We start from the raw sequence: 27,668 nt of genomic DNA, 5'->3' as shown, positions 1-27,668 counted from the left end.
ATTTTATTTTTTTTTTAATTGCCAAATTCAAACTTACCGGCCAAACTTACAACTTTTTTATTTGTTTTTAATTTAGCTATCCTCAAGAAAAAATTCCCCTTTATCAACTCCATTTTTTTTCAACAGTAGTCGGCAGCCAATTAAAATGATAGATTATGGCAAAATGATATCATAAATTATATAGTTTTTTTTTTGACAATCAATGTTAAATATTGAGGTTGTTGTTGTTGTTTTTGATGGTTTGCTTAGATTTAAGTTTTAAATGTTAATAAAGACCATAAATGCCAGCAGCCATTAATTATTATGGGAATTCATGGAGATCATAAAATATTTATGGACAAAAGAAATAAATGAAAATCACAGTGTGAGATTTTTAAGTTAAAAAAAATACAATTTCTTAAAATGAAGGTAGGAAGGTTTTGAAGGTAATTTCTTGGTCAACATTTGATAAAGACAACATTTGAAGGGACGTAACCAAAATATGTGCATCATAACAGTCTGTTATTTAAATTAATTTATTTTTAAAGAATGTAAACAAAAGTTCTCCTTTCATTTTCCCATTTTGAATTTTAAATAAAAATTCACAATCCATATAACCGAGATTTTGAATTTATTCCAGCAGAATAACAATATTTCGTTAACGACCCATGTGTCGTATGCGTAACGACAATGCTCATACCTCGCTTCTTTAGCTCATTTATAAAAGACTCTTTGGTCCTTCAACTCGCTATTTAAGGCTATCTGGATCATATATTAAGACTTCCCGGCTCTTTCCCTTGCCTATGGGACAGAGAGCCATGACATTCAGTAAATCTAAATAGCATCATAGAGCATTCATCTCGTCTATATAGAACGCCAAGCCGGTGAAATCTTTTATAGAAACTCCATCTTCTGGTCTATAACGACTTTCTTCATAGAGTCTCCATTTAGTTCGTCTATTTGAACTTCAGCTCGTCTAGACAGACTCCCTGTAGCTCGTCTAAAAGTGACCCTCTCCAGCTCGTCTGGAGAGAGACTCTCTCCCGAGAGAGAGAGAGAGAGAGAGAGAGAAAGAGACTCTCCAGCTCATCTAGAGAGAAAAACTCTCTTCAGTTCGTCTAGAGAGACTCTCTGCAGCTCCTCTAGAGATAAACTCCCTTAAGCTCGTCTAGAGAGACTCATTTCAGATCGTCTATTTAGACTGACTGCAGCTCATCTCCGTCTCAGTAGTTCGTCTCCTCCAAATTCGTCTATGGGGATTATACGACCATTTCTTTGGCCTATAGAAACCCGGTGGTCGTGAAGCTTGACGGCATGATATCCCTTCAGCTTGACTATAGAGCCCGATAAATCCCTTAACATTTTCTCTGCAAGACTTAATAACCATTAGCTGCTCTATATAGACTTCCTGGCCCTCGGCTCCGCCATTAAGACTCCTAGAGCCATCAGCTCGTCTATAGGGAATGCCTGGCCCTTCCCCTTGAGACTTGATTGGCCTTCGCTAGGTTATAGAAAATCGCTTTAAATTTTCTCTAAAGACTCGATGGGCCATTAGAGACTTTCTGGCCCTCAGCTCCCCCATAAAGACTTCTAGTGCCTTTAGCTCATCTATAGGGAATGCCTGGTTCTTCCCTTTGAGACTTAATTGCCCTTCAGTTAGGATATAGAGACTTATAGGTCTTCAGCTCATCTGAAGGAAATGCTGGAGTTTTCGGTTTGTCCATATCGATTGAGGATCGTTTTTTCATATATAGGGACTTCTAGGCCCCTCAGATTTTCTATGTAGAGTCTATGGAGCTGCAACTTGTTGCATTTTTGAAAACATTCTCAAATCTTTAAAATCGTTGCATATTTTTGCTGAAATATTTAAACTTTAATTTACAGCAAAATAATAATCAAAAATAACCTTTTCACCACAAAATTCACTTTTCAGGAGATTGTTTTTTTTTTTTTTTGCTTCAGGAAAAAGTCAATAAAAATCCGCAAATTGTTGACATCCAAAAAAAAAAAAAAGAAATCTGAAAAATAAACTTTATCTTTTGGCACCTTGCGCTATTGTTCCCACCAATCAAACTAACAAAAAAATAGCAACAAAACTTCCATAAAAAGTCCTCCAGAAACAATCGACGCTAACATTAAAATTTTGCCAAATAATAACAAATACCAAACAACAACAACAACAAACAGAACTCGGCAAAAAATGATTAAAATCACAATTGACATTAAAAACTAAATGGTTTTTATTTTGGCTGGGGCTTTAGATCGGATGCTGCCGTTGGTTCGATGGTTGGATGTTTGGTTGGATGGCTGGTTGTCTGTTTGACTGCTTGTTCTTGGTCTAACTAAACTAAATAACAACAGCAACAACAAAAACAATGAGCTCAACTATTTACAATGCTAAACAATATCGAACAACGGCAAAACACTGCAGACAGCCAGGGGAGACAGAGAGCCAAAGAGTGAGAGAGAGAGAGAAAGAGAGGGAGAGGCTGGGGGACGGAAGGATGAAACATTTATGTGACCAACTAGAAACGCTTGCAGGTGCAAGCTTTTATTAGAATTTTTGTCTGATTCAGTTTTTGTTGTTGTGTTTTTGTCTGTGAATCTGCTCTTTTGTTGTTGGCCAAAACTAAAACAACTGAAATTCAATACAAATTCACGAATAAACAAAGCAGAAAAAAACGAAAAAACGCTCAGCTTTTAAAGGGCATTTGTAAATGGCAATAATTTAGATTGAGAACACAGCAAATCAAGCGACGCTGTTAAAGAATGTTAAATGGAAGTCAATTGGCAGGCCAGCGACAGCAAAAAAACGAAACGAAAAAATATTGGAAAAAAATCCAAAATGCTTTTTATTGCATATCATCGCCTACTCCGGTGTAATGATGAATCTGTCGAATATCGAATTCGTTTTAATTCATTCCATCCATCAGCCGTAGTTTGAGAGGCCATCAGGTTTAGGCATTTTTTAATTGGCATTTTTTTTCAAAATTTTATTCAAAATTGTCAATCCAAAACGTTTTCCAATATAAAGCTCATCAATCAATGATGGGGTGAAATTTAAAGCCTAAATTGTTGTTGGCCAGACTACAAAGAGGGAGGACAGGGAAATTTGCTTAACCTATTTATACAAGAGCTAAAGGGATGAGGTTCCTATATCGAAGAGCTGGAGGAAATATAATCTTTAGAAAAGGGTTGGAAAACCATAAAGTCTCTACTAACGAACTTAAAGGTTCATCGGGCCTCTACAGGCGAGTTAAAGGATCAAGGGATCTGCATAGATGATCTGGAGGTCAGGGAGTCTCCATTGTCAAGTTGAATGGCCTTTAAGTCTATATAGCTAAGTAAATGGTCTCAGAGCCTCCATAAAAGAGCTGAATGGCATTCGGGTCTCTAAAAGCCAGCTGAATGTCCATCAAGTCTCTGGAGGAGAGCTGAGGTCTTTAGAGTCTCTTTAGATAAGCTGAAGCTCAGGATGTCGAAATAGATGATATGAAGTTCGGAAGATGAGCTGGAGGGTGTTCGAAACATTTACGACGAGCTGTGAGACTCGTGAAATAAACTAAGGCCAAAACAGTACGGATAGGCGAACTGAGACCCTTTAAGTCTCGATAGACGAGTTGAAGGTCCATCGATTATCTAGGGGTTATCAGAAGTACCTACAAATCTAAAGAGGCGAGCTGAAGACCATTTAGTCCTTGGAGGCCATTTAGTCCCTGGAGGCGGACTGAAAGACCAAGGAGTCTAAAGGCGTGTTAAAGGTAAAAAGTTTCTATAGTCGAACTCAAAGTCCATCGATCGGAAAGTCCACGAAGTCTAGATAAACAAAGAAATGGAACAGCGACTCCATATCGACGATCTTAAAGCCATGTAACTCAGTTAAACGATCTGAAGGGCAATCGGGTCTCTACAAACTGCTGAAGCATTATCGGCTCTCTTTAGACGATCTGAAGTTCAGGAATTTCAAACAGAAGAGATAAAGAGGCTGGTAGTCTCTAATGAAGATTTGGAGGTCCTTAGGATGCTCCAGCATCACGAGGCAAGCTAAAGATTCATCGAGTCTCTATAGACGAGTTTGAGGTTCATGGAATTTCTGGTCCTTAAGACGTCTCGATCCTCTAGAGACGAGCTGAACCATCACTGAGTCTCCGGAGACGAATTAAAGGCCTTTCGTGTGCCAAGAGACGAGATTTGGAGGCTTTAGAGAAGAGCTGAAGGAGTCTATAGACGCGTTGAGGGGCAGATCAAGCTGAAAGCCTATCGAGTCCTTGGAGGTAAGTCGAAAGCTGTTCGAGCATCAATAGGCAAGCTCAAGCAACCATCGACTTTCTGTAGAGGAATCGAAGAGTCTTCCCGTCTCTTTGGACTAGATGAAGGCACTTAGAGTCCCTAGAGGCGAGCTGTTGACCAGCAAAGCTCTATGGACGAGCTGAAGCGCTTTCGTGTCTTTAGAGACGAGCTGAAGACCAAGGAGGCCCAAGGGCGAGTTTAATGGCTTCAGAGGCGAGCTGTTGACTAGCAAGGCTCTGTGGTCGAGCTGAAGCCCTTTTGTGTCTCTAGAGGCGAACTGAAACCATTTCCTGATGAAGTCTCTATGGACGTGCTGAAGAGTCATCGAATCGCTAGAAGCAAGCTGGGTTTATGTGCATATCTGAATGGTCATCGAGTCACTACAGACCAGACCAGCTGATGGCCAGTCACTCACCATTAATGAACTGGGGACTCATCGAGTCTCTAGAGGGAAGCTGTAGGCCTATCGAGTCTCTAGAGTCAATTTGGATGGCCAGCGAGTCACCACAGACCAGCTGAAGGCCAGCCAGTCACCATAAATGAACTGGGGACCAATCGAGTCTCTGTGGGCGAGCTGAAGGCCTATCGAGTCTCTGGATGCAAGCTGGATGGCCAACGAGTCAACACAGACCAGCTGATGGCCAGCCAGTCACTATAAATGAACTGAGGACCCGTCGAGTCTCTGGGGGCGAGTTGAAGGCCCTCTAGAGGTAAGCTGAAGGCATTTTGAGTCTCTACAGGCGAGTAAATGGTCATCGAGATATAGAGACCGGAGGAAGATCAGGGAATTTAAAAAAAAAGTACCAGAATGTCTAAGGGCCGAACTCTTTGTTTATTAAAGTCTTAGTACCGTCATGCTATCTATAATCGTCTTTTTGACTTCTCTTAAAGACACTCTGTTGCCTTTATAGGCAACATAATGCTCAGGAAGCCTTTATAGAGTAACTATAGTGTCCGAAAGTCTTTAGGGAGCAGCAGAAGTCAGGAAATGTTTATCAAAGGTTTTTTTTCCTAACTATATAAACTCTAGGCAGGATATTCTACAAGTCCTCTCTTTTTATTAACATTTTTTATTAATTTTTCTCTTTCTATCTCTCTCTCTCTCTTTCAGAGTATATGCGTTCTTGGTCTAGCCTGCGTTTATGCCCAAATAGCACCCGGTTCAAATCAATATTTACCGCCTAAACAAAATGGCTATGATTATCCTGGACCACAAAAGCCATTCGTAAGTAGACCAAAAAGATTAAAAAAATAAAAATTATTTAAAAAAAAATTAAAAATCAAAAAAACAATAATTTAAGTTTGATATTCACAAATCTCATCCCCTTTTGTCCCTCCCTCTCTAGCCTAAATTTTATTTTAATTTATGACATTTTCGAAACTCGTGCCATCGTTACTCTTTCTTTTTCTTTCTGGGCACTTCGTGAATGTTACTTAGCACTCAATGAACATAAATCAATATTAGACTTCTTCCTCATAAAATCTCAAAAAAAAAAAAAAGAAAATGGAAAAAATAAAGAAACATTTGGATCCCGCCATATTTGACTTAAATGTTTGGCTTCTGCTTTTCCTTAAAAAAAAAATCAAAAATGCATTTTTGCAACAACAATAAAATGTTGTTATTTTTCCAAAACAACTCAGGAACAATACTTCCAAAAACTATGGTGAAGATGAACAGCATGTTCAACACCCATTCAAACCATCTCCCAGTTCGAGACCGACCAACCAACCTACCAACCGATATGGCCAAATCGACATAACCACCATCATCACCACCACCGGAGCGAAACATACAAAAGTGTTGTTGTTGAGTGAAATAGTTGGTATTACAATGGTTATGGCCTGTCCAAATGAATAGTTGAGTGACGGACTGGCTGTCTGAGTGACTGGCTCACTGACAGTCGCTATTGAATGACTGACTTGCAGGTACTACTGGTAACCTATTTGTTTGCTTGTTTTTTTATGGCAAGGCATGAAGTTCTGAGAAGTTCAGTTGCAACGAATTTTATTTGTTGTATAATTTGGGAGAGGAGCTGAAGGAGGAGAGATTCAGATTCGACTCGTTGGATGATATGGGGATGATATACATGAACTTTGGAAAGCTGTCTTGGGGAAGGAATGATTTTGAAAGCACTATAGCAGAATTTCTTCATAGAGAGCCAGAACTGAGTTGAAGGGGCAAGGAATCTCCATAAAGGGCATGGAAATCCAGAAAGTCTCCAAGGACGAGCTAAAGGACAAGAAAATGACAAGCTGGAGTACTAGAATGTCTCCATGGATGAGACGGGGTTTCAAACATCTCCATAGACGAGCCAAGGGAAAATAAGTCGCCATAAATTAGAATGGGTCAGGCAGTCCCTCAAGTGGGCTATAAAGTCTCTGAAGATGAGCTAGATAACCATTTGACGAATTAGAAGACCAGGAAGTCTTAACAGACAGATTTAAAGGATAAGGAAATCGACAATGAGTACCGAGGGTCCTTCAACTCGCCTCTGTAGACTCGCTGAGCCTTCAACTCGCCTCTAGAGACTCGCTGAGCCTTCAACTCGCCTCTAGAGACTCGCTGAGCCTTCAACTCGCCTCTAGAGACTCGCTGAGCCTTCAGATCGGCTCTAGAGACTCACTGAGTCTTCTACTCGCCTCTAGAGATTCGAGGATCTTCAGTTCGCCTTTAAAGACTCGATGGCCCATCAGCTCGCCTCTAGAGATTCGATGAGCCTTCAGATCGCCTCTGGAGACTTGATGACCCTTCAGCTCGCCACTACAGAATCGATGAGCCTTCAGCTCGCCTCTAGAGACTCGATCGGACTTCAGAGCTTTGATGTTTTTCAGTTCGTCTCTAGAGACTCGAGAATCTCCACCCTCTCCCAGGGTCTTCAGTTCTTCACTAGAGACTCGAGGATCACCAGCTCGCCTCTAGCGATTCATTGTTCCTTTAACTCTTCTCTGGAAAGTCGATGATCCATAAGATCGTCTCTAAGGACTCGATTGACCTTCAGTTAGCCTTTAGGGGCTCTATGGTAATTCAGCTCGCTTCTAAAGACTTTATGGTCCATCACATAGCCTCTTGGATTTCGAGAGTTTTTAGCTTGTCCGTAGAGCCTCGAGAGTGTTTAGTTCGTCTCTAGAGCTTCGAGGGCCTTCAGCTCTACTGTGGGAAACGATGGGCCATCATCTCGTCTCTAGGAACTCGAGGGCCTTAGCTTGTCCCTAGAGACCCAAGGGTCTTCAGTTCGTCTCTAGATACTCGGGAGTCCTTCAGCTCAGCTCTAGGGGCTCGAGGATCCTTCAGGTCTACTATAGAGCTTCGACAACCCTTCTTGAGATTCGAAGGGCCTTCAGCTCATTTGAGGAGATTCAATTGCCCATACCAACTTTCTAGAAACTCGATTACCCTTCAGATCGCCTCAAAAGTCTCCCTACTCTACTCTATAGAGCCACTAGCCCCACAGCACGTTTCTTAAGGATAGCTCTGGAACATCAGGGAGTAAATCTGAAAGCTTCAGCAGTCCTATTGACAAACTGGAGCGTTAGAAAGTCATTTAAACTAACAGAAAGCTTTGGGAGTTTCATTGACGATCTGAAATCTCTGGGAGTCTCAAAGACGATCTGAAGCCTCAGGGTGTCTATAGGACGAGCTGCAAGCTCGTGGGTTTTTTATAGGCGAGCTGTGGGAGAATTTTAGACGAGCTGAAAGTCCTAGGCTTTTTAGAGATGAGGTAAAAGCTCTACGCGTTTTTAGGCGAACAAAAGACTCAGGGTGACTCTAGGACGAGATGTTAGTTCTGGTGGTCTTATAGACGAGCTGAAAGCCCTAGAGCCCTATAAAAGTTATGGGAGTTCCATAGGCGAGCTGTGGGGAATTTTAGACGAGTTGAGATGAAGTAGAAGCTCTACCGTCTATAAAGACTCCCTGAGCCTTTAGTTTGCCTATAGATCTTCCACAGCTTTCAGCTCGTCCATAATTTCGCCAGAGCTTTCAGCATGTCTACAAGATATCCAGAGCTATTAGATCGTCTAACAGAACCCTTTGACCTCCATCTCGTCTATGGACAATTCCTGACTTTCTGAGCTCCTCTATATCTTCCAGCTGGCCCTTTGGCCCAAAATCCCTCCCACTTTCTCAAAGTCTCTTGGAGAACTCTCTCGTCAATAAAGACTCCCTTGAAGCCCAGCTAATCCATATCGACTCTCTGAACCTTCAGTCCCCAATCCCTCCCATTTTTCAAAAATCTCTTGGAGAACTCTCCATTTTTTTCTCTTGAAGAACTCTCTCGTCAATAATAACTCCCTTGAAGTCCAGCTAATCCATATCGACTCTGACACCTCAGTCCCAAATCTCTCCCATTTTTCAAAAGTCTCTTGGAGAAATCTCAGTTTTTTCTCTTGAAGAACTCTCTCGTCAATAATGACTCCCTTGAAGTCCAGCTAATCCATATCGACTCTCCGGGCTTTCAGTCCCCAATCTCTCCCATTTTTCCAAAGTCTCTTGGAGAACTCTCCAGTTTTTCTCTTGAAGAACTCTCTCGTCAATAAAGACTCCCTTGAACTCCAGCTAATCCATATCGACTCTCTGGGCCTTCAGTCCTCAATCTCTCCCATTTTTCTAAAGTATCTCCGAGAATTCTCCATTTTTTCCAGAACTTCTTCCCCTTCCATTGTTCTTTCCTCTTTCTCTTTTTGACCATTACCATTTCCCCTCACATAAATATTAATAACCTGACCATAATGATGGGCAAATAGCTACATTGGGACTCTGGAAGTCAGTAACCCAACAACAGCTATTGTGTTTTGCTATGTTTGACTGACTCTCCATCACTGCCGGGCTGCCTGGATGGCTGGCAGCCTGACTGCTGAAGTTGAGTGAATTACAATGCCCCATAGAAAACGTAACATTTACACAAAACTCATCTCTCTGGGCAAATCAAAAACAGCAGCAGGCAAAGTCGGAGCCGGAGCCGGCTGAGAAGGTGAGGAAACCACTAAACAAAACATTTTGTTGTGTATTTCATGGGGACGGACGGACAAGCTAGGAGGAGGAGAAGGAGGCGACAGGTAAGCAGTCTGGCATCCATGAATGGACCACCTCTTTACCTGATGTTGCTGTGAATAGGTTAATGGAACGAAAAGTGAATTTGTAACGGTTGGCTATTTTTTTCCTCTTTTTTGGAGGGTTACAGCAGCAAAACTTGTGACAAAACTAGGGAATGACACAGAAATGATTGTTCGACGGCATGAGGCACTCACTGACTGGCTAACTGTCTGTGTGGCTGACTATGTGTTAAGACCAACTAAAGGTAAACTGGAAATGCTGAAAACAAAACGAAATATTAAATTACCAAACAGGGTTGCAGAAGCAGCGAACGTTATAATAAAAAGGCAAATAATAATCATCAGCATTTGCTTACCACCACCAGCAGCAGCATCAGCAGGGGCATCATCATCATTATTATTACCAGCCACATTATCGTTGTCATTGTTCGACATGGAAGCTGCAAGAAAAAACAGCAACTGGAGATTTTTTTAGGAATTTATTAAGTCCAAGATAATTTGACGAAGTCAAGCCAAAATGGCCAGGAGTATCAGAGAACCTTTACCTTTTTGACAATTTACGACATTTTTGACAATCCGGTATAAAACATCGAAAATTTCAGTATTTGTATTTCCCCACCCAGCATTCAGATTCTATCTGGCTTTATAGAAATACTTATTACCCCGGTTTTTACAACCCTTTTCTTCCCCCCAAATACCATCTCTGGCCGCCAGACAGCAGCTAGTCACAGCTACTCCAAAAAGGTGTTGCAAAGTCATTTGTATTTTGTGGGTCCTGCAACTTCATTACAGCTACCAATTTTTCCTGGCAACAACAACAACAACAAATTTCCATGAATTTATTTTAACAATTGGAAAACCGTTAACCCAAACGAAGCTTCCGCCAACAAATCGAAACGGGATTTTCATAAAACTCCAAGTTCTCCATTCATTGAACTGTTTGGCATGATTTTGATCCTTTGAAAAAATCTTTTATTTTCTTCTTTTCCAATTCCAACTGACAATCGATGATCGTGAGTCCGCTGAATTACAAAAATCCCCAACAACAATAACAACTATCATGACTACAAATATTGCCAACTTTGTCATCCCGCATCCGATTAGTAAGTGTTTTACAAGAGAGACACGATTCGATCGCAAAGCTGTGTTTTGGGACTGCTTCTTGTTGTTGTTGTTTTTGTTATTGGAATTGTCTTTTGAATTCATTGGATTTTTAGTGAATACAAATTTTTTCTATGGTTAGGAGGATCACGACATGTTCGCAGAGGTTGCAATGGTGTTAAATAGTTTGTAGTAGCAATGGAAGAAATGGCGTTCCTTGACACTATGCAGAGGGTAGGAAGAAGCGAAAGCTTATTATTGTAAATAGGTGAGCTGAAGCTCTTCTACCGTCCATAGAAGAGGCTGGAGTTCCCCTACTGTCCTGAGAAGAGTTACAGCTCTTCTAGTGTCCATAGAAGCTGCTCCTTAAAAAAAACTGTGGAATTAGTCTCTCATCCCCTTCTTCTCATCAAAGGCGGCCAAGGGAAATGGGGTTTCAATTTTCATATGGTGGAAGGGTAGAGGGTGACAAAGGTCTCTAGGATCTCTGTAGACAATCTAGGTCTTCTAGAGGCAATAGAGATCTTCTATCTCTCACCCTCTCTTCTGAATAGCAGGGGGCCATTAGATCCCCTAAAATCCTATGAGTCTCCAGTTCCTCCTTAAAAAAAATTGTGGCCAAGGGAAGAGGGGGGGGGGGGGGTCTACATTTTGGAATGGTAAAAGAGAGTAGGCTAACAAAGGACTCCAGGTCTTCTATAGGCAGGTCTTCTAGAAACAATATAAGATATTTAGGTTTCCCTTATGCCATTTAACTCCTCTGCATTTTTATGCCCTTCATACGTTACTAACACTAGTTGACCTTCAGATCTTCTGAAAAAGCAGGGGCCTTCAGGTTCTCTATAAGTATCCATAGTATCTAGATCTTCCATAAAAAATTGTGAAATTAGATTCTGAGGCCATACTTCTTGCCAAAGTGTGGTTAAGCAAAGTCTTCTATAGGCAATGTAGGACTTCTAGAGACAATAGAAGATCTGTTTGTCTCCTATAAGACATATAACCTCTCTACAAAAAAAACAGCGTTCTTTGGTTCCTTTACAAGTCTCAAGAGATTCAAGAGAGACCAGACGCTTAATAAAAATGCCTGGAATTACCCTCCCGAGTTCTTCATGGTTATAGTCAGAGATTGTCCTATCTTCCTCTGTGGACCACTAGAGCTGGAGCTTTTCTACTGTCTCTAGAATAGCTGGAGCTCTTCTACTGTCTCTAGAATAGCTGGAGCTCTACTACTGTCTCTGGAAGCTCTGGATCTCTTTTACTACCTCTAGAAGAGCTAAAGCTCTTCTTTACCCTTAGAAAAGCTACAGCTCTCCTACTGCCCTGAGAAGAGCTACAGCTCTTCTACTGCCCTGAGAAGAGCTACAGCTCTTCTACTGTCCTGAGAAGAGCTATAGCTCTTCTACTGTCCTGAGAAGAGCTACAGCTCTTCTACTGTCCTGAGAAGAGCTACCGCTCTTCTACTGTCCTGAGAAGAGCTACAGCTCTTCTACTGTCCTGAGAAGAGCTACAGCTCTTCTACTGTCCTGAGAAGAGCTACAGCTCTTCTACTGTCCTGAGAAGAGCTACAGCTCTTCTACTGTCCTGAGAAGAGCTACAGCTCTTCTACTGTCCTGAGAAGAGCTACAGCTCTTCTACTGTCCTGAGAAGAGCTACAGCTCTTCTACTGTCCTGAGAAGAGCTACAGCTCTTCTACTGTCCTGAGAAGAGCTACAGCTCTTCTACTGTCCTGAGAAGAGCTACAGCTCTTCTACTGTCCTGAGAAGAGCTACAGCTCTTCTACTGTCCTGAGAAGAGCTACAGCTCTTCTACTGTCCTGAGAAGAGCTACAGCTCTTCTCTGGTCTATAGAAGAGCTACAGCTCTTCTCTGGTCTATAGAAGAGCTACAGCTCTTCTCTGGTCTATAGAAGAGCTACAGCTCTTCTCTGGTCTATAGAAGAGCTACAGCTCTTCTCTGGTCTATAGAAGAGCTACAGCTCTTCTCTGGTCTATAGAAGAGCTACAGCTCTTCTCTGGTCTATAGAAGAGCTGTAGCTCTTCTCTGGTCGATAGAGAAGCTGTAGCTCTTCTCTGGTCGATAGTAGAGCCGTTGCTCTTCTCTGGTCGATAGAAGAGCTACAGCTCTTCTCTGGTCGATAGTAGAGCCGTTGCTCTTCTCTTCTCTGGTCGATAGAAGAGCTGTAGCTCTTCTCTGGTCGATAGAAGTGCTACAGCTCTTCTCTGGCCTATAGAAGAGCTACAGCTCTTCTCTGGTCTATAGAAGAGCTACAGCTCTTCTGTGGTCTATAGAAGAGCTACAGCTCTTCTGTGGTCTATAGAAGAGCTACAGCTCTTCTGTGGTCTATAGAAGAGCTACAGCTCTTCTGTGGTCTATAGAAGAGCTACAGCTCTTCTGTGGTCTATAGAAGAGCTACAGCTCTTCTGTGGTCTATAGAAGAGCTACAGCTCTTCTGTGGTCTATAGAAGAGCTACAGCTCTTCTGTGGTCTATAGAAGAGCTACAGCTCTTCTCTGGTCTCTAGAAGAGCTACAGCTCTTCTGTGGTCTATAGAAGAGCTACAGCTCTTCTCTGGTCTCTAGAAGAGCTACAGCTCTTCTCTCGTCTCTAGAAGAGCTACAGCTCTTCTCTCGTCTCTAGAAGAGCTACAGCTCTTCTCTCGTCTCTAGAAGAGCTACAGTTCTTCTCTCGTCTCTAGAAGAGCTACAGCTCTTCTCTGGTCTATGGAAGAGCTACAGCTCTTCTCTGGTCTATGGAAGAGCTACAGCTCTTCTCTGGTCTATAGAAGAGCTACAGCTCTTCTCTGGTCTATAGAAGAGCTACAGCTCTTCTCTTGTCTATAGAAGAGCTACAGCTCTCCTCTGGTCGATAGAAAAGATACAGCTCTCCTTTGGCAATAGAAGAGCTACAGCCCTCCTCTGGTCGATAGAAGAGCTACAGCTCTCCTCTGGTCGATAGAAGAGCTACAGCTCTCCTCTGGTCGATAGAAGAGCTACAGCTCTCCTCTGGTCGATAGAAGAGCTACAGCTCTTCTCTGGTCTATAGAAGAGCTACAGCTCTTCTCTGGTCTATAGAAGAGCTACAGTTCTTCTCTGATCTATAGAAGAGCTACAGCTCTTCTCTGGTCTGTAGAAGAGCTACAGCTCTTCTCTGGTCTGTAGAAGAGCTACAGCTCTTCTCTGGTCTGTAGAACAGCTACAGCTCTTCTCTGGTCTATAGAAGAGCTACAGCTCTTCTCTGGTCTGTAGAAGAGCTACAGCTCTTCTCTGGTCTGTAGAAGAGCTACAGCTCATCTCTGGTCTGTAGAAGAGCTACAGCTCTTATCTGGTCTGTAGAAGAGCTACAGCTTTTCTCTGGTCTGTAGAAGAGCTACAGCTCTTCTCTGGTCTGTAGAAGAGCTACAGCTCTTCTCTGGTCTATAGAAGAGCTACAGCTCTTCTCTGGTCTGTAGAAGAGCTACGGCTCTTCTCTGGTCTGTAGAAGAGCTACAGCTCTTCTCTGGTCTATAGAAGAGCTACAGCTCTTCTCTGGTCTGTAGAAGAGCTACGGCTCTTCTCTGGTCTGTAGAAGAGCTACAGCTCTTCTCTGGTCTGTAGAAGAGCTACAGCTCTTCTCTGGTCTGTAGAAGAGCTACAGCTCTTCTCTGGTTGGTAGAAGAGCTGTTGCTCTTCTCTGGTCTGTAGAAGAGCTACAGCTCTTCTCTGGTCTATAGAAGAGCTACAGCTCTTCTCTGGTCTATAGAAGAGCTACAGCTCTTCTCTGGTCTATAGAAGAGCTACAGCTCTTCTCTGGTCTATAGAAGAGCTACAGCTCTTCTCTGGTCTATAGAAGAGCTACAGCTCTTCTCTGGTCTATAGAAGAGCTACAGCTCTTCTCTGGTCTATAGAAGAGCTACAGCTCTTCTCTGGTCTATAGAAGAGCTACAGCTCTTCTCTGGTCTATAGAAGAGCTACAGCTCTTCTCTGGTCTATAGAAGAGCTACAGCTCTTCTCTGGTCTATAGAAGAGCTACAGCTCTTCTCTGGTCTATAGAAGACCTACAGCTCTTCTCTGGTCTATAGAAGACCTACAGCTCTTCTCTGGTCTATAGAAGAGCTACAGCTCTTCTCTGGTCTATAGAAGAGCTACAGCTCTTCTCTGGTCTATAGAAGAGCTACAGCTCTTCTCTGGTCGATAGATAAACTACATCTTTTCTCTGGCCGATAGAATAGCTGCTGCTCTCCTCTTGTCGATAGAAGAGCTACAGCTCTTCTCTGGTCGATAGAAGAGTTACAGCTCTTCTCTGGTCGATAGAAGAGCTACAGCTCTTCTCTGGTCGATAGAAGAGCTGTAGCTCTTCTCTGGTTGATAGAAGAGCTGTTGCTCTTCTCTGGTCTATAGAACAGCTCTTTCATAACTCCCTTGTTGCCGGCGATTTCGAAACTCCCTATTCTTGTATGTCACCACTCAAAACTCAAGTGTTGCAATTTTCCATCAACAACATGGAAATGCTTTTAATCTTCGTCATCACCACAAACAAAACAAAAAATTAAAGTTGAAGTAACAATTAAAAATTCTCATAGGAAATTTAAGACAATAACACGACACAATCAGCAATCAAGACCAGTCCCTGCGCCACCCTCCACCCCAGCTCAAAAGAAAAAAAAAGAAGATCATAAAACGAAGTCGGGAAAAAATCACCAAAAATTGTTCACTGCTTTTGACGACTGATGATGGATATGCGATACGCCAACGCCAACTCCAACTCATCGCTGGCAATGATGAGAAGTTGGAAAAAATGATTGCGGCATAACATGAAAAATTTATAAAGCTGATATGTGGTTTACACAGTTCCGTCAGCGGCTGTGTGTTCCATTGCTACTGGAAGTAAAAAAAAAAACGATACAAGAACGATCTCACCATTTCTGTTTACAATAGCTGTCAAACACATGACATTACATTTGCTATTTAGCATAACACAGAGTTGCACTGGGCATGCAGGCAACATTAACATGCAACAAATGCAGAGGCACACACACATATCTACATGAGAATTTTTTTGATTTTGGCTGTTAAAAGAAGAGCTGGCCAGAGGCGTGGTATGGCTGTCATTTTGAGGGAATATGTTAGCCATATTTTTGTTATGGATACCATAGGGCGGGAAAACTCTGCCATTCAAATGCCTAACAATATTTTTAAAAATCTGAAAAAAAATCTCACTCCCATCCCTGCCATTTTTTGGGTTTTTTTGAAATAGTTGTCTCCGCTCGCCTGGGATAAATCTGTCACTCCTCCAATATATGTGTCTGTTAATGAAGTCCATTTGTTTTCGCTTCTTAGTTTTCCACTCTGCGTTTTCATTGAGAATTGTTGTCTTTGTTTTAATTTTTGTTGTGATTTTCTCAGGGGAAATTATGCCAAACAAATTTATTGTAATTTTGTTTTTTTTTTTGGTCAAAGAATGGCAGAGGATTCAAAAAGGGTGGTCCATAAAGGAGGATAGAAAAATATCTGACTATAACCATGAAGAACTTGGGGAGTGTAATTCCAGGCATTTTTATGGAAGAGCTGGAGACTCTTAAGACTTGTGAAGGAACCAAAGAACCCTGTATTTTTTTTTGTAGAGAGGTTATGTGACCCATAGGAGACGTGGAGATCTATTATCTCTAGAAGACCTACATTGCCTATGGAAGACTTAGAGCTCTTTGTCCCCCCATTACCATCAAAATTGAAATAATCTTTCCACTGGTCCCCTTTGATAAGAAGTAGGACGTGGAAGTGTAATTCCACAGTTTTTTTTTTTTTTTTTTTTTTTTTTTTGGTGGAGCTGGAGTTTCTGAATATTTATAGAGAATCTGATGGCATCTGCTTTTTCAGGAGATGTAAAGGTCATATGAAAAAAAAACCTACAGGAGACCTAGAGATATTCTAATGTCTCTAGAAGACCTACATTGCCTATTGAAGACCTGCAACCCTTTGAAAACCTACTCTCTTCTATCATTCCAAAACTGAAACCACCTTTCCCTTAACCCCACTATGACAAGAAGGAGGGCCGGAGAGTCTAATTCCACATTTTTTATGGAAGAGCTAGAGACTATGGAAACTTATAGAGGATCTATTGTTTCTAGAAGACCTCAATTGCCCATATAACCCTTGGAGCTCTTTGAATGCCTCCTCACTTCTACCATTCCAAAATTGAAACGCTCTTTTCCCTTGGCCCATTTTGATGGAAGAATGGCCTGAGTGTCTAATTCCACAATTTTAAATAGAAGAGCTAGAGACTATGGAGACTTATAGATGATCTGAAGGACCCTACTTTTTCAGAAGATCTGAAAGTCAACAAGTGCTGGTTACGTGTTGAAGGGCATAAAAACCCAGAGGAGTAAAACTGCCTACAGGAGGCCTAGAGATCTTCTATTGTTTCTAGAAGACCTGGAGCACTTTGTCAGCCTACTCTCTGCTACCATTCCGAAATTGAAACCACCTTTTCCCGTGGTCCATTTTAATGAGCAGAAAGTCCTGGGAATCTAATTCTACAGTTTTTTATGTAGGAGCTGACGTCTCTGAGGATTTATAGAGGATCTGATGTCCCCCGCCTTTTCAAAAGATCTGAAAAAAATCCAAAATCCTCTAAAAACCCTTTATTGTCTACGGAAGACCTGAAGCCCTTTGCTCTACTCTTTTCCACCATTCCAAAATTGAAATCAATTTTCTCTTAACCTCACTTTGATAAGAAGAAGGATCTGGGAGTCTAATTCCACAGTTCAAAAAGAGCCTGGAAGTCCAATGCAATATTTTTTTATGGAAGAGCTGGAAACTATTAGGATTTTTAGATGATCTGATGGCCCCTGCTATTTAGAAAAGAGAGATCTCCTATTGAGAGATCTCCTATTGCCTCTAGAAGTCCTAAGCTGCCTACAGAAGATCTGGAGACCTTTGTCATCCACCTCTATTCTAATAATCCAAAATTGAAACCCCATTTCCTTTGGACAATTTGGAGAAAAGAAGAGCTGGAGTCTAATTTCACTTTTTTATGGAGGAGCTGAATACTCTGAGGTTTTATAGATGGCTGATAGCTCCAGCTCCAGAAAAACCGAAGGTCTGCACATTTTTTGACGTGTTGAAGAGCATAAGTCACAGGGGGGTTATATGATCTATAGAAGACCTAAAGATCTTCTATTGTCTCCAGAAGACAATCATTGCCTATAGAAGACCTGGAGTCCTTTGTGAGTCTACTTTCATCTACCATTCCAAAATTGAAGGCTGAGAAGAAGAGCCTGGGAGTCCAATTCAATATTTTTTAATGGAGGAGCTGGAATCTATTAGGATTTTTAGAGGATCTGATTGTCCCTGCTATTTAGAAAAGTGAGATGTTTTATTGTCTCTAGAACACCTACATTACCTACAGAAGACCTGGAGACCTTTGTCACCCTCCTAACTTCTCCCACTCCAAAAATGAAACCCCCTTTCCCCTGGTCCCCTTTGACAAGTAGAAGATATAGAGATCTTCTACTGTATCTAGAAGACCTCCATTGCCTTTAGAAGATCTATAGCCCTTTGCCAGCCTCCTCACTCCTACCATTCCAAAATTGAAACCCCCTTTCCCTTGGCCCCCTTTGACAAGAAGATGTCTACCGAATTTCGCAAACAATCAAACCAAACCAAACCAAACATAACGATACTTTAATTGAGTATTTTTCATGTTATCTTCGCCACAAATTTATCTAATTACACACATTACAAACATACGAACATACAGACAAACAAGACTGATGATGAGCACATACAGATAATATTTTTTTCCATTCGCAAGGCAGACGAAGTTAAAAAAAAAAACAAAAGCCATTTAATTGCAACATTTAACCACATTTGGGACAAATACATTTAATTACTGCCAGCCTCTCGGTTATTGAATATCATTTCATTGAAAATTGAAATCTTAATATTCAAACAACAACGTTGACAACAACAACATCATATTGAAATTGTGTAACGAGTTGTTACAAACCTAAAGTGGGTTGAGATATTGATTACTAATCCAAAAGAAAATTGGTAACTAAACAAACACAAAAATGGCGCCCAACCTGCATCACTAGCAAATTCATGTCAAACCGCATAATGCAACTAATATCTTGAAGATATGGGGCAACATTATTGAAAGGGATTTGATATTTCGGTCATGGAGATTCAATGTGTCAATAACCCTTCAAAAAGTAGACCGAAGGGTTGCCATGCACTCTCCACTACCTCTATTCAAATTATTCAAAATTTTGACCTTTTGTGGGAGAGTTACCAGAAGGAGTGGGCCGATATCTACTATTTTCACAACAGATCCTGTGTTAAGAATGAATCGCTTGCTTATTTCGTATTTTCCTTAGCAAAAACATTTGTTTGAAGGTTCGATGATGCTTGGAAAAAATTCTTTAAGAATCCTGGCCCCAAAACAGATATTCTTAAAAAATCTAAGATTGAAGAAATTTTTCTTCGAAAAATCGCGGTGATGTGACTGAATTTTTTTTTTAGAAAAATACTTTTAAAAACCCACATTTGGAGATCCCTTGAACTTTTAAACAAATATTGTTAAAAATCTGGTAATCCTTGAAATCTTCTTTAAAAATCCTCGTTTGCTGTCTTGATGGTATTTCAAAAAATATTCTCAAAAAAAAAACCCAATGGTCCAAAAAAAAATCTTGAAAATTATGCTGATGGTTTCAAAAAAAAAGATATTCTTAAAAAAAAAACACATTTATTACCCTGATGGTTCTTAAAATATTCTTGAAAATTCCTACTTTGTTACTCTAATAGTCCTGGAAAAAATATTCTTAAACAACTCCTGAAGGTCCCGGATAATCCTTTAAAATATGCTTAAAAACCGTGATGATCCTTGAGGCATTTTCTTCAAAAAAACCTTATTTTTCGTTCTGATGGTCCTGAAAAAATTATTTTTAAAAATTCCCTGATGGTCTCAAAAAATATTCTTAAAAAATCCACGTTTACTACCCTAATGGTCCAGGAAAAATACTCTTGAAAATTCCAGGTTCGTTACTCTAAGGGTCTTTTAAAAAATATTCTTAAAAATTCCTGAAGGTCTTTGAAAAAATATTCCTTAAATGGATGGTACCTTTAACAGACATTCTTAAAACAATTCACGTTAAGGGTCCTGGAAAAATAATATTGAAAATTTCCTGAGAGTCTTTAAAAATTTTTTCTTAAAAAATCCACGTTCATGACTTCTTTGAAAAAATTATTCCTAAATGGCCCAGGTAGGCCCTTGAGGAAATGTTCTTAAAAGGCCATTTAAAACCCAGATTGTCCCTTAAAAAATATTCTTAAAAAATCTACGTTTATGGCTCTGATGATTCTTAAAGACATATTTTCAAATTTTTCCCCTTGTTGCCCCTTTTATTTGACAGATTAGTCTTTTAAGGTGAGAATACATACAACGCTTTTTGAATGGCTTATGTTATCGGCTGGCTTCTTCAGAAAAGAACAAAGGAGCGTAGGGCCAAAATCGAACTAAGTCAACCTAAAACTCCTTTGGTCCACTACGAAAAAGCCAGTCGTTGATTTTAAGAAGCGTTTTATGTATTCTCACCTTTAAAGCTCCCTGATGATACCAAAAATCTATTCTTAGAAATTCTCATTTATCTTTATCCTGATTGTCCTGGAAAAAATATTCTTAAAAAATTCTCTGATGGATCCCTAGAAAATATTCCTAAAAATTTCTTATTGTTCCTAGAAATATTTTCTAAAAATCCACGTTGTAGTCCTGATGACCTTTGAAAAGCTGGTCATTTCATTAAAAAAACAAATTTATGGTGCTGATGATCCTTGAAAAAATATTCCTTGGTTCCTGAAATATTTTTCAATAATTCACATTTGTGGCCCAGAAAATATATTTTTTTTAAAAATTCACGTTTTGGTCAAGAGGCTAAACTTTAAAATCCTTCTTTGGATCCTTGATGGTATTAAAAACATCCTCATTAAAATAAAAAACATCCTCAAAAAATGTCATGTTTCCTGGATTTTTTTATCCGCATTCATGTCCCTAAGATGTCAAAAAGTATAACGAAAAAATATATATCATCTTAAAAATACATATTCATGGTTCTGTCGGTCCTTGAAACAATATTCTTCACACACCTGACCATATAACCCTGGTGGTCCAGTAAAAAAATTATTTTAAACACCACGTTCGATAGGCCTGTAAACGGAATCCACAGACCCAAAAAATATAATTTTTTTCTCTACGACATATCTCCTATATTCCAATTAGAAACCCTTACCATCCAGTAAATCCTAATTGTTGTTGTTTCTGCCATTTATGCCAATATATAATTTAATACATCGTGCATTTTTATTATCAATTCCCATGGAACGTTTTTTCTCGAGGATATTCTTCACATCATTAAATAATTTGCGAAGATGGCAACGCCGATGGGTCTTTTTCGTAACTAGTGTAACCTATCTGTTGAGCAAATTGATTGAAGCTTGAAGTGCTTCGTTTTTAAAAAGCTTTAGAAATTTTAAGTAAACAAATCTACAATATCAAGGCCTATATAAGGTCGGCCTGTAAGACAATCGACCAAGTTTTCTGTGGTGCATTTTTTGTTATTTACAAACAGCCCGCACCGAAATTAATTTCCATGGAACGCATTTTCTCGAGGATCATTCTTCACATCATTAAATAATATGTGAAGATGGTAACGCTGATGGGTCTTTTTCGTAACTAGTGTAACCTATTTGTTGAGCAAATTTATTGAAGCTTGAAGTGCTTCGTTTTTTGCACAGTTTAGCAATTTTAACTAAACAAATCTATAATATTATAATTCGAATTTAAGTATTGGACGTTGATAAGCCAGTGGAGCAACTTTCTTGTTCGTTTGATGGTTCTTGAAAAAAAAATCCCCAGACCCCAAAAATACTGTTTTTCCCAAAACAATTCTTTTATTTTCCAATTAGAAACCCTTATTATCCACTACGTTCTTGTTGCTACTGTTGCCATTTGATTATATCAAAATTCAATTCAATACGTGTTGATGTATTTTTATGGAAACCTTTTTTTTATTCATCGATTTATTTAAATTAATAGAAGCAAACAAAAAAACCCGAACCCAATTGATTTGAACATGATAAGGCCTCCCCTCCGAAAAAAAATCAAAAAAAGAAACAACTAAACTTTTCAAACAACTTGAACTTTAAACAAAAATTAAAATGAAACAGAAAAACCAAAACAAAGCATGGCACTTCAATCCAATAAGAGAGAACTAAAACGAACAGCAAACAAATACAACAACGAGAACATGACTCCAAAAAAAGTTGTAACGTATTTGGTAAATATTGAATTCTGTGGCAGAATGGCAAATAACATTTTCTGTTTGGCCATAAACCAAAAAAGAAAAGAAAAGAACAACAACAATCGAACTAACTAAGTAACCAACCAGCCAACCAACCATCAAACATGTTTCTCTACCCACTTGTGCCAGAAGCGATCCAATGATGCATTCTTGGGCGCACCTCATTTTGACAGCATTAAATTGGCATTAACATAAATATCGACGCTTCGCCGTCGTCGTAGTCGTCACCTTAAGACGTGGAGGGATAATGGGTCACCATTTTTTCTGGCAATTCTTAACTGATTCGATACGATTTGGGAAAGGAAAATGTTAATGAGTTCATGTTTTTATTGTTATTGCAGGCTCCTCCACCCGGCACACCAGCACGTCCAGGCGGTAACCAGCCACGTCCACCACCAAGAGGCGAACCAGGACCAGTGAGTATTTGATTTTCTAATAATAATAATAATAATAATAATGTTAATAATAATATTAATAATAATAATAATAATAATAATAATAATAATAATAATAATAATAATAATAATAATAACAATAATAATAACAATAATATTAATAATAATAATAATAATAATAATAAATCAATTTTTCTTTTTCCCAGGACCACGTTCACATGCCCGGCATGCCTTTCGATTTTGAATATGCCGTCAACGATGTCGAGACCGCCAACGACTATGCCCACAAGGCCAGCAGTGATGGCGATGTTGTGACCGGTGAATACCGTGTTCAATTGCCCGATGGCCGTACCCAGGTGGTACGCTACACAGCCGACTGGAAAACTGGCTATCATGCAGATGTCAGCTACGAAGGTGAACCTCAATTTCCTCAGGGACCCGGTGGCAGACCCGGCTATAAATACTAAATCGCGATCTAATTACTTTTTTTCTTAACTGATAATGCTGCTGCCGATGTCATCGCTCATTAGCTGCTAACACACAGAGAAAGGTTTGCTAACACAACCCGCTAATAGACACGTACAACTTTTGTTTGCTAAGAATTAATTTAAAAGCATAAAAAATAATTACCATCTAACTTTTGTTGATTTGTTGAAATTTTTCTTTTTAATAACTATTTTTTTTTTCTTGAGTGTAATATGTTAAAATAAAATATGAATATCTTTTAAATAAAACAAAAAATAAACAACTGATAATAAATTTTATTTTTTCGTTTGCGAATCTAATTTTATGTGAGGTTATCTATTTCCCCTCTATTCTAAGAGTTTTGAAATTTCTCTCTGTTAAAAAAAATTAACAAAATAAAAATTAAAAAAAAAACATCTGTGTTTTCATTAATTTGTAAAGGGGCAAACCACTCTTCTGTAAAACTGTCTTGGGCATAAGATTTTCTATAAATAAATTTGTGGCACCCTTGGGGCCATATCAGGCATTTTCCATCACATTTACAGAATCCTTCGTCCTTCAGATAATTTAAAAACAGTTCATCCACAACAAGGAACGCTTTTTTGTCGAGAGTCATTCTTCACATCATGATATAATTTACAAAGATGGCAACGCGAATGGGTCGTTTTCGCAACTAGTGTAACCTATTTGTTGAGCAAATTGATTGACAATTGAAGCGCCTTGTGTTTTTGTAAAGATGTAGTAATTTTAAATAAAAAATCTGCAATTTTATGATTCGAATTACATTTTTGGATGTTGATAGGTCTGTGGAGCAACATGGAGGTTTATATGGAACAACCATTGTTTTGTAAAAACTTTTGGATTTTTTTTGACATTTTTTCCAGAGGAAAAAAGTATTTTTTTCTTGGGGAGCGGACCCCAGATACCCCGATTTTTGAGCCAAAAGTTTGGGTTCAAGACCCGGGTTTACACCCAGACTTAATTTAAACAATATAGGTATCATTTGAAAGCTAATAAAATTGAAAATGGTTCGGGAGTTGTATCAATAGATAGATTTTTGGACCCGAGTTTTTTAAAAGAAATCCCCCGAAATTCGGAAAAGTCACAGTTTTGGGAATCCAAAAAATGCCAAATTATGGCTCACACTTCAACCTTTCCAAAATGCTATAATTTGTGCTATTATCAAGAGATATTTGTCTTTAAACCTGGACAATCCGATTCTGCCCGGGTCAAACTGGAACAAATTTCACAATCCGAGAATTTTTACTAAACTATAGTTAAGCGGTTTTAAAATACGATCCGAACGGTCGATTTCAGTGGTTTTTCTTTGTCGATTTCACTAGTCCTTGGTGGATTTTTTTAAATTTATTTTTGGAATCAAATGCAAAAAGTTAGCTTGTTTCTAGAATACTGCCCAATCAGTTCCCTCGGATCATCTATAAAATACCACCTGGTATTTTAGTCTGTCCAAAATGTTGATCTCATCTTCATAAGACTCCATGGTCCCTGCTCTTTCGTAAACATCACATTATAATGCAACTCTTTTGTAAAGGACTCCCGCCTCCTTATGATCTTACATGAAAAATGCTACCTGACTCTTTTGTGCACCTATAACCGGATTCGTGGGCCCTTAGCATGTCTATGGAATACTCTATAGAAAATCTGATATTCGGCCTGGCTGACTGGTGGTTCCTTAACATTTAATTGCATGAAATTCAGTTATAATTGTTCTTTAAATTGCTTAATTTTTCTACCGCCACCTCCCACCTTCCAAAAGTACTCCAAAGATTCAATGTTATTCGGCCAAGACCAAAACCACAGAAATTTCATTTTTTTCCATTTCGTTTTCATTTTTAATTCGCTGCGAAACAGCCAGCCTTGGCCTTAAGCAGAAAAATGTTGGCCAGCAGCTGTTTTGGGAAAACGGTACTTCCTACAACATTATTGCCAATGGCCAAGACACTGACCACAAAAAGAATTCATGTAAATGCTGTAGCCTCGTCTCTGACGTTGTTGTATTGGTATGCAACACTACAACATCTTGTTAGCCAGCCAGGCAGCCGGCCAGCTTGCCAATTGTTGGTTTTTGAAAAACTTACAATTGGCTTCTCTGATTATGATTGCCACACTATTTGTTTGTGTGGTTCAATGAGAGAGAGAGAGCCTGGTCAGGGCAGCTAACCAGCCAACACCATCATCGTCATCCATGCTGTCGATTTGATACAAGTTTTAAATTAAACACCGCTGTAATTCATTTCAGTATTGAATAAATGTCTTGTTATTTGTTTTCTTTGTTGCAAAATTCAAATTATTTATGTTAATTTTGATTGGTGGCAGAACTAGCCGTGGCTGGATGAGAGGTGTTAGGAGGGGAGTGGGGTATTTCATAGAATTAATTATTTCCACATAAAAATAATTGAAATAACATCTTCTCAATGACTTCTGTGAATAATTGAAACGATTTGTCCGCATTTAAATTTAGAAAAAGAAAAAAAAACAGCAGGAACAACAACAACCGTATACCGCATGACAGTTGGCTGTTGCAATAGGAAATAACACCTGCCAGTTAGTTGTTGTTGCGGTCGAAAATTTATGGTCTGACTTTCAAAGATTAGCAGCTTCTGTTAATTAAATAAATGATTAAAATGAGGCAATATTTCTATTATTTAATTATAATAAATTATATTACAATTTTTTTTTTTTTTTGAAAATATTTCAAAAATGTTGAAATTTCTAAACAGGAAACTGTGTCAATAACGAAGGCAGAAAAAACTTAGATTGTTTGAATCAGAATTGAATTTAATTATTTTTCCAAAATATTTTATAGTTTTTTTTTTGTTTCGTTTCCGTTTGAAAACGTCTATTTTATGAGGTATTTCACCACACCACTCTGCCTGAAAGTATGCTTTACAAACGGTATTTGTTTAAGACTTGCAAAATGCGCGTGTAGCACAGACATTAACCTAGTTGGTATACAATATTCCAATAGATGTCGCTCAAATAGCTACAAATGTACTGTATAGATATAATAATAAAAACGATATAAACAAATATATATTATTTGAAATATAAACTTAAAATACTAAATCAATCATTTATAGATTGCCCAAAGTCCAAATGTGGTGAAGGATCGAGGAGTACAAGGGCCAAGAGGTCTATTATATAGACGAGCTTGGAGAACATGGAGTTTTGTAAAGGCAAGATAAAAAATTTAACAATGAACTTAAGCTTCAGGGAGCATTTTATATATTATCTGCAAAAACCGGAGTAGTTTATAGAAAAGCTGGATACTTAAAATTTGGGGCAGGGTCAAGGAGTCTATAAAAATTAATTATTTATAGATGAACTGATCAGGCAGTATTCCAAACACATGCTGAATGCCTAGGATGCCAAATATTTACATTTTTTGTTTTTAATATTCAGCAACTCCCTCTCATTACAGAGAGACAGGATGGTTGTTCACAGTTGTTCTCCAAGGTTATGAAAACGTATTTTAAGAAATTGTTATTCGGAAAACCAGCAAACATATATTCCGTTACACATACAGCATTGCATACATAGATGAGCTAACTTTCTTATTATTTCTAATAAGAAATTAATATATTTCTAATAATAAATTAAAAAGTCGGTCCATGAGAGATTGGTGAGTTTGGCAGATGATAATCGTATTTACAAAACCTCTACGTTGTTGCACAGACTTATCGACATCCAAAACTTAAATTCGTATTGTAATATTAATAATTTGTTTATCTACGTTGCCTTATTTTCTTAATATTCATCAACAACAAAGAGCTTCAAATTTAAATCAACTTGCTCCAACAGATAGGTTACACTAGTTACGAAAAACACCCAATAGCGTTGCCATCTTCGCAAATGATTTAATTATTGGAGAAATGATATCTCGACAAAAATGCGTTCCGTAGAAATTTAAATCGGTCCGGCTATTTTTGATTGGGATGTTAACATATCTGATATGAAGGACGAAGGATTCTTAAAATGTGCTAGAGTTTAATTTCCAGGTCTACCTAAAGACATGTCATGTCAGGTTCTTTTATAAAGGAACATGAATTATTTCCCAAGACAAACTGGAAAGGGAAAACTAATCTCAATTGAAAGTCTGTCACAGGATAGGCTGATAGGTTAGCTGAAATAACAGAGAATTGGGTTGAACGGCTAGCTAGTCTTGCAAAGACAACCTAACGACCATGGGGACAATGAACTGTCAAACCAATTTTGTTATTGGAAATTACTGACATTTATAAAAATGGTTGAAAATGCATATCATAACAACCTCCGATTTGTGTCGTAAAAGAAAACATGAAAAATCTGCTTACTTTTGTCAAAACATTCTAAAATTTTGGATTTTGTTTTCCAGATGAGCTAAAGATTAAAACTTTTTATAAGCAAACTGAAAGAAGATTAATGACCGGATAGTACTCAAAAATGGGCTACCAGTTATACCAGCTGAATGGCCAGGAAATTGTTGTGGAAGGCCAGAAACGCATTTCGGGGTCAGGAAATCGTTTATAGATGAGGTGAAAAGGACAAAGTCTTATGGATAAAGACAAGTGCAAATTTTAAAGACTCTCAGAATATATGATATAGAAAACGCGACTTTTATGGCCAAGAAAATTGTATTTTCTTAAGAATATTTTTTAAGGATCATCTGAATGAGAAAGCGGGCATTTTTTTGTGGATCCTCAGGACAAGAAGGCGTGTATTTTAAGGGACATGGATGTTCGAGTGTATATTTTTTAATGAACCTCTTACGGAGAAAACGTGTATTTTTAAAGGACCCTCAGACCATGAAAACGTGAACTTGAAAGAGAAAATTTTCAAGGATCATCTGAAAAAAAAACTAAAATAACTTTTCTATCATAAATCCTTGTAGAAATATTTATAAAAGGTCTAAAGAGTGTCAACCATATTCAGAAGTTCTCTAAAAGGTTTTTGACATTAAACGGTGTACAAAATATCATTTGATTATATAAAAAACCCTAGGACCAACAGAAAACCCATTGAAAGTCTTTGTTTTATTCATTTATAGGCAACCTGT

The 27,668-nt window shown here is 38.8% G+C and overlaps 1 protein-coding gene and 1 long non-coding RNA gene across 5 annotated transcripts in view; one reads left to right on the top strand and one right to left on the bottom strand.

The window, feature by feature from the left end:
- LOC101893907 (pro-resilin) overlaps nucleotides 1–22,885 on the top strand; it is a 73,185-nt gene extending 50,300 nt beyond the window's left edge. For 2 of the 4 annotated variants that reach the window (XM_005177501.4, XM_005177502.4), the window contains exons 3-5: nucleotides 5,381–5,494; nucleotides 22,094–22,168; nucleotides 22,354–22,885. In XM_005177501.4, coding sequence (XP_005177558.1) covers nucleotides 5,381–5,494; nucleotides 22,094–22,168; nucleotides 22,354–22,614 — 450 coding nt within the window. In that variant the 3' untranslated portion in view covers nucleotides 22,615–22,885. Of the gene's footprint in view, nucleotides 1–5,380; nucleotides 5,495–21,180; nucleotides 21,273–21,299; nucleotides 21,729–22,093; nucleotides 22,169–22,353 lie in introns of those variants that run through there. The other 2 variants (XM_020034657.2, XM_020034656.2) reach the window with 2 other exon arrangements.
- A 1,977-nt stretch (nucleotides 22,886–24,862) lies between these two features.
- On the bottom strand, nucleotides 24,863–25,385 carry LOC109611634 (uncharacterized). Its single transcript, XR_002194021.1, has 2 exons — nucleotides 25,302–25,385; nucleotides 24,863–25,233 (listed from the first exon to the last, which is right to left on the bottom strand). It is a non-coding gene; the product is annotated as an uncharacterized LOC109611634 (long non-coding RNA).
- Nucleotides 25,386–27,668: the final 2,283 nt, after the last annotated feature.

This window comes from Musca domestica, unplaced genomic scaffold (assembly GCF_030504385.1).
Source record: "Musca domestica strain aabys unplaced genomic scaffold, Musca_domestica.polishedcontigs.V.1.1 25, whole genome shotgun sequence".
NCBI classification, from domain to species: domain Eukaryota; kingdom Metazoa; phylum Arthropoda; class Insecta; order Diptera; family Muscidae; genus Musca; species Musca domestica.
Note: the sequence above shows the minus strand (reverse complement) of the source record. Positions and strands in the feature narration are given on the sequence as shown.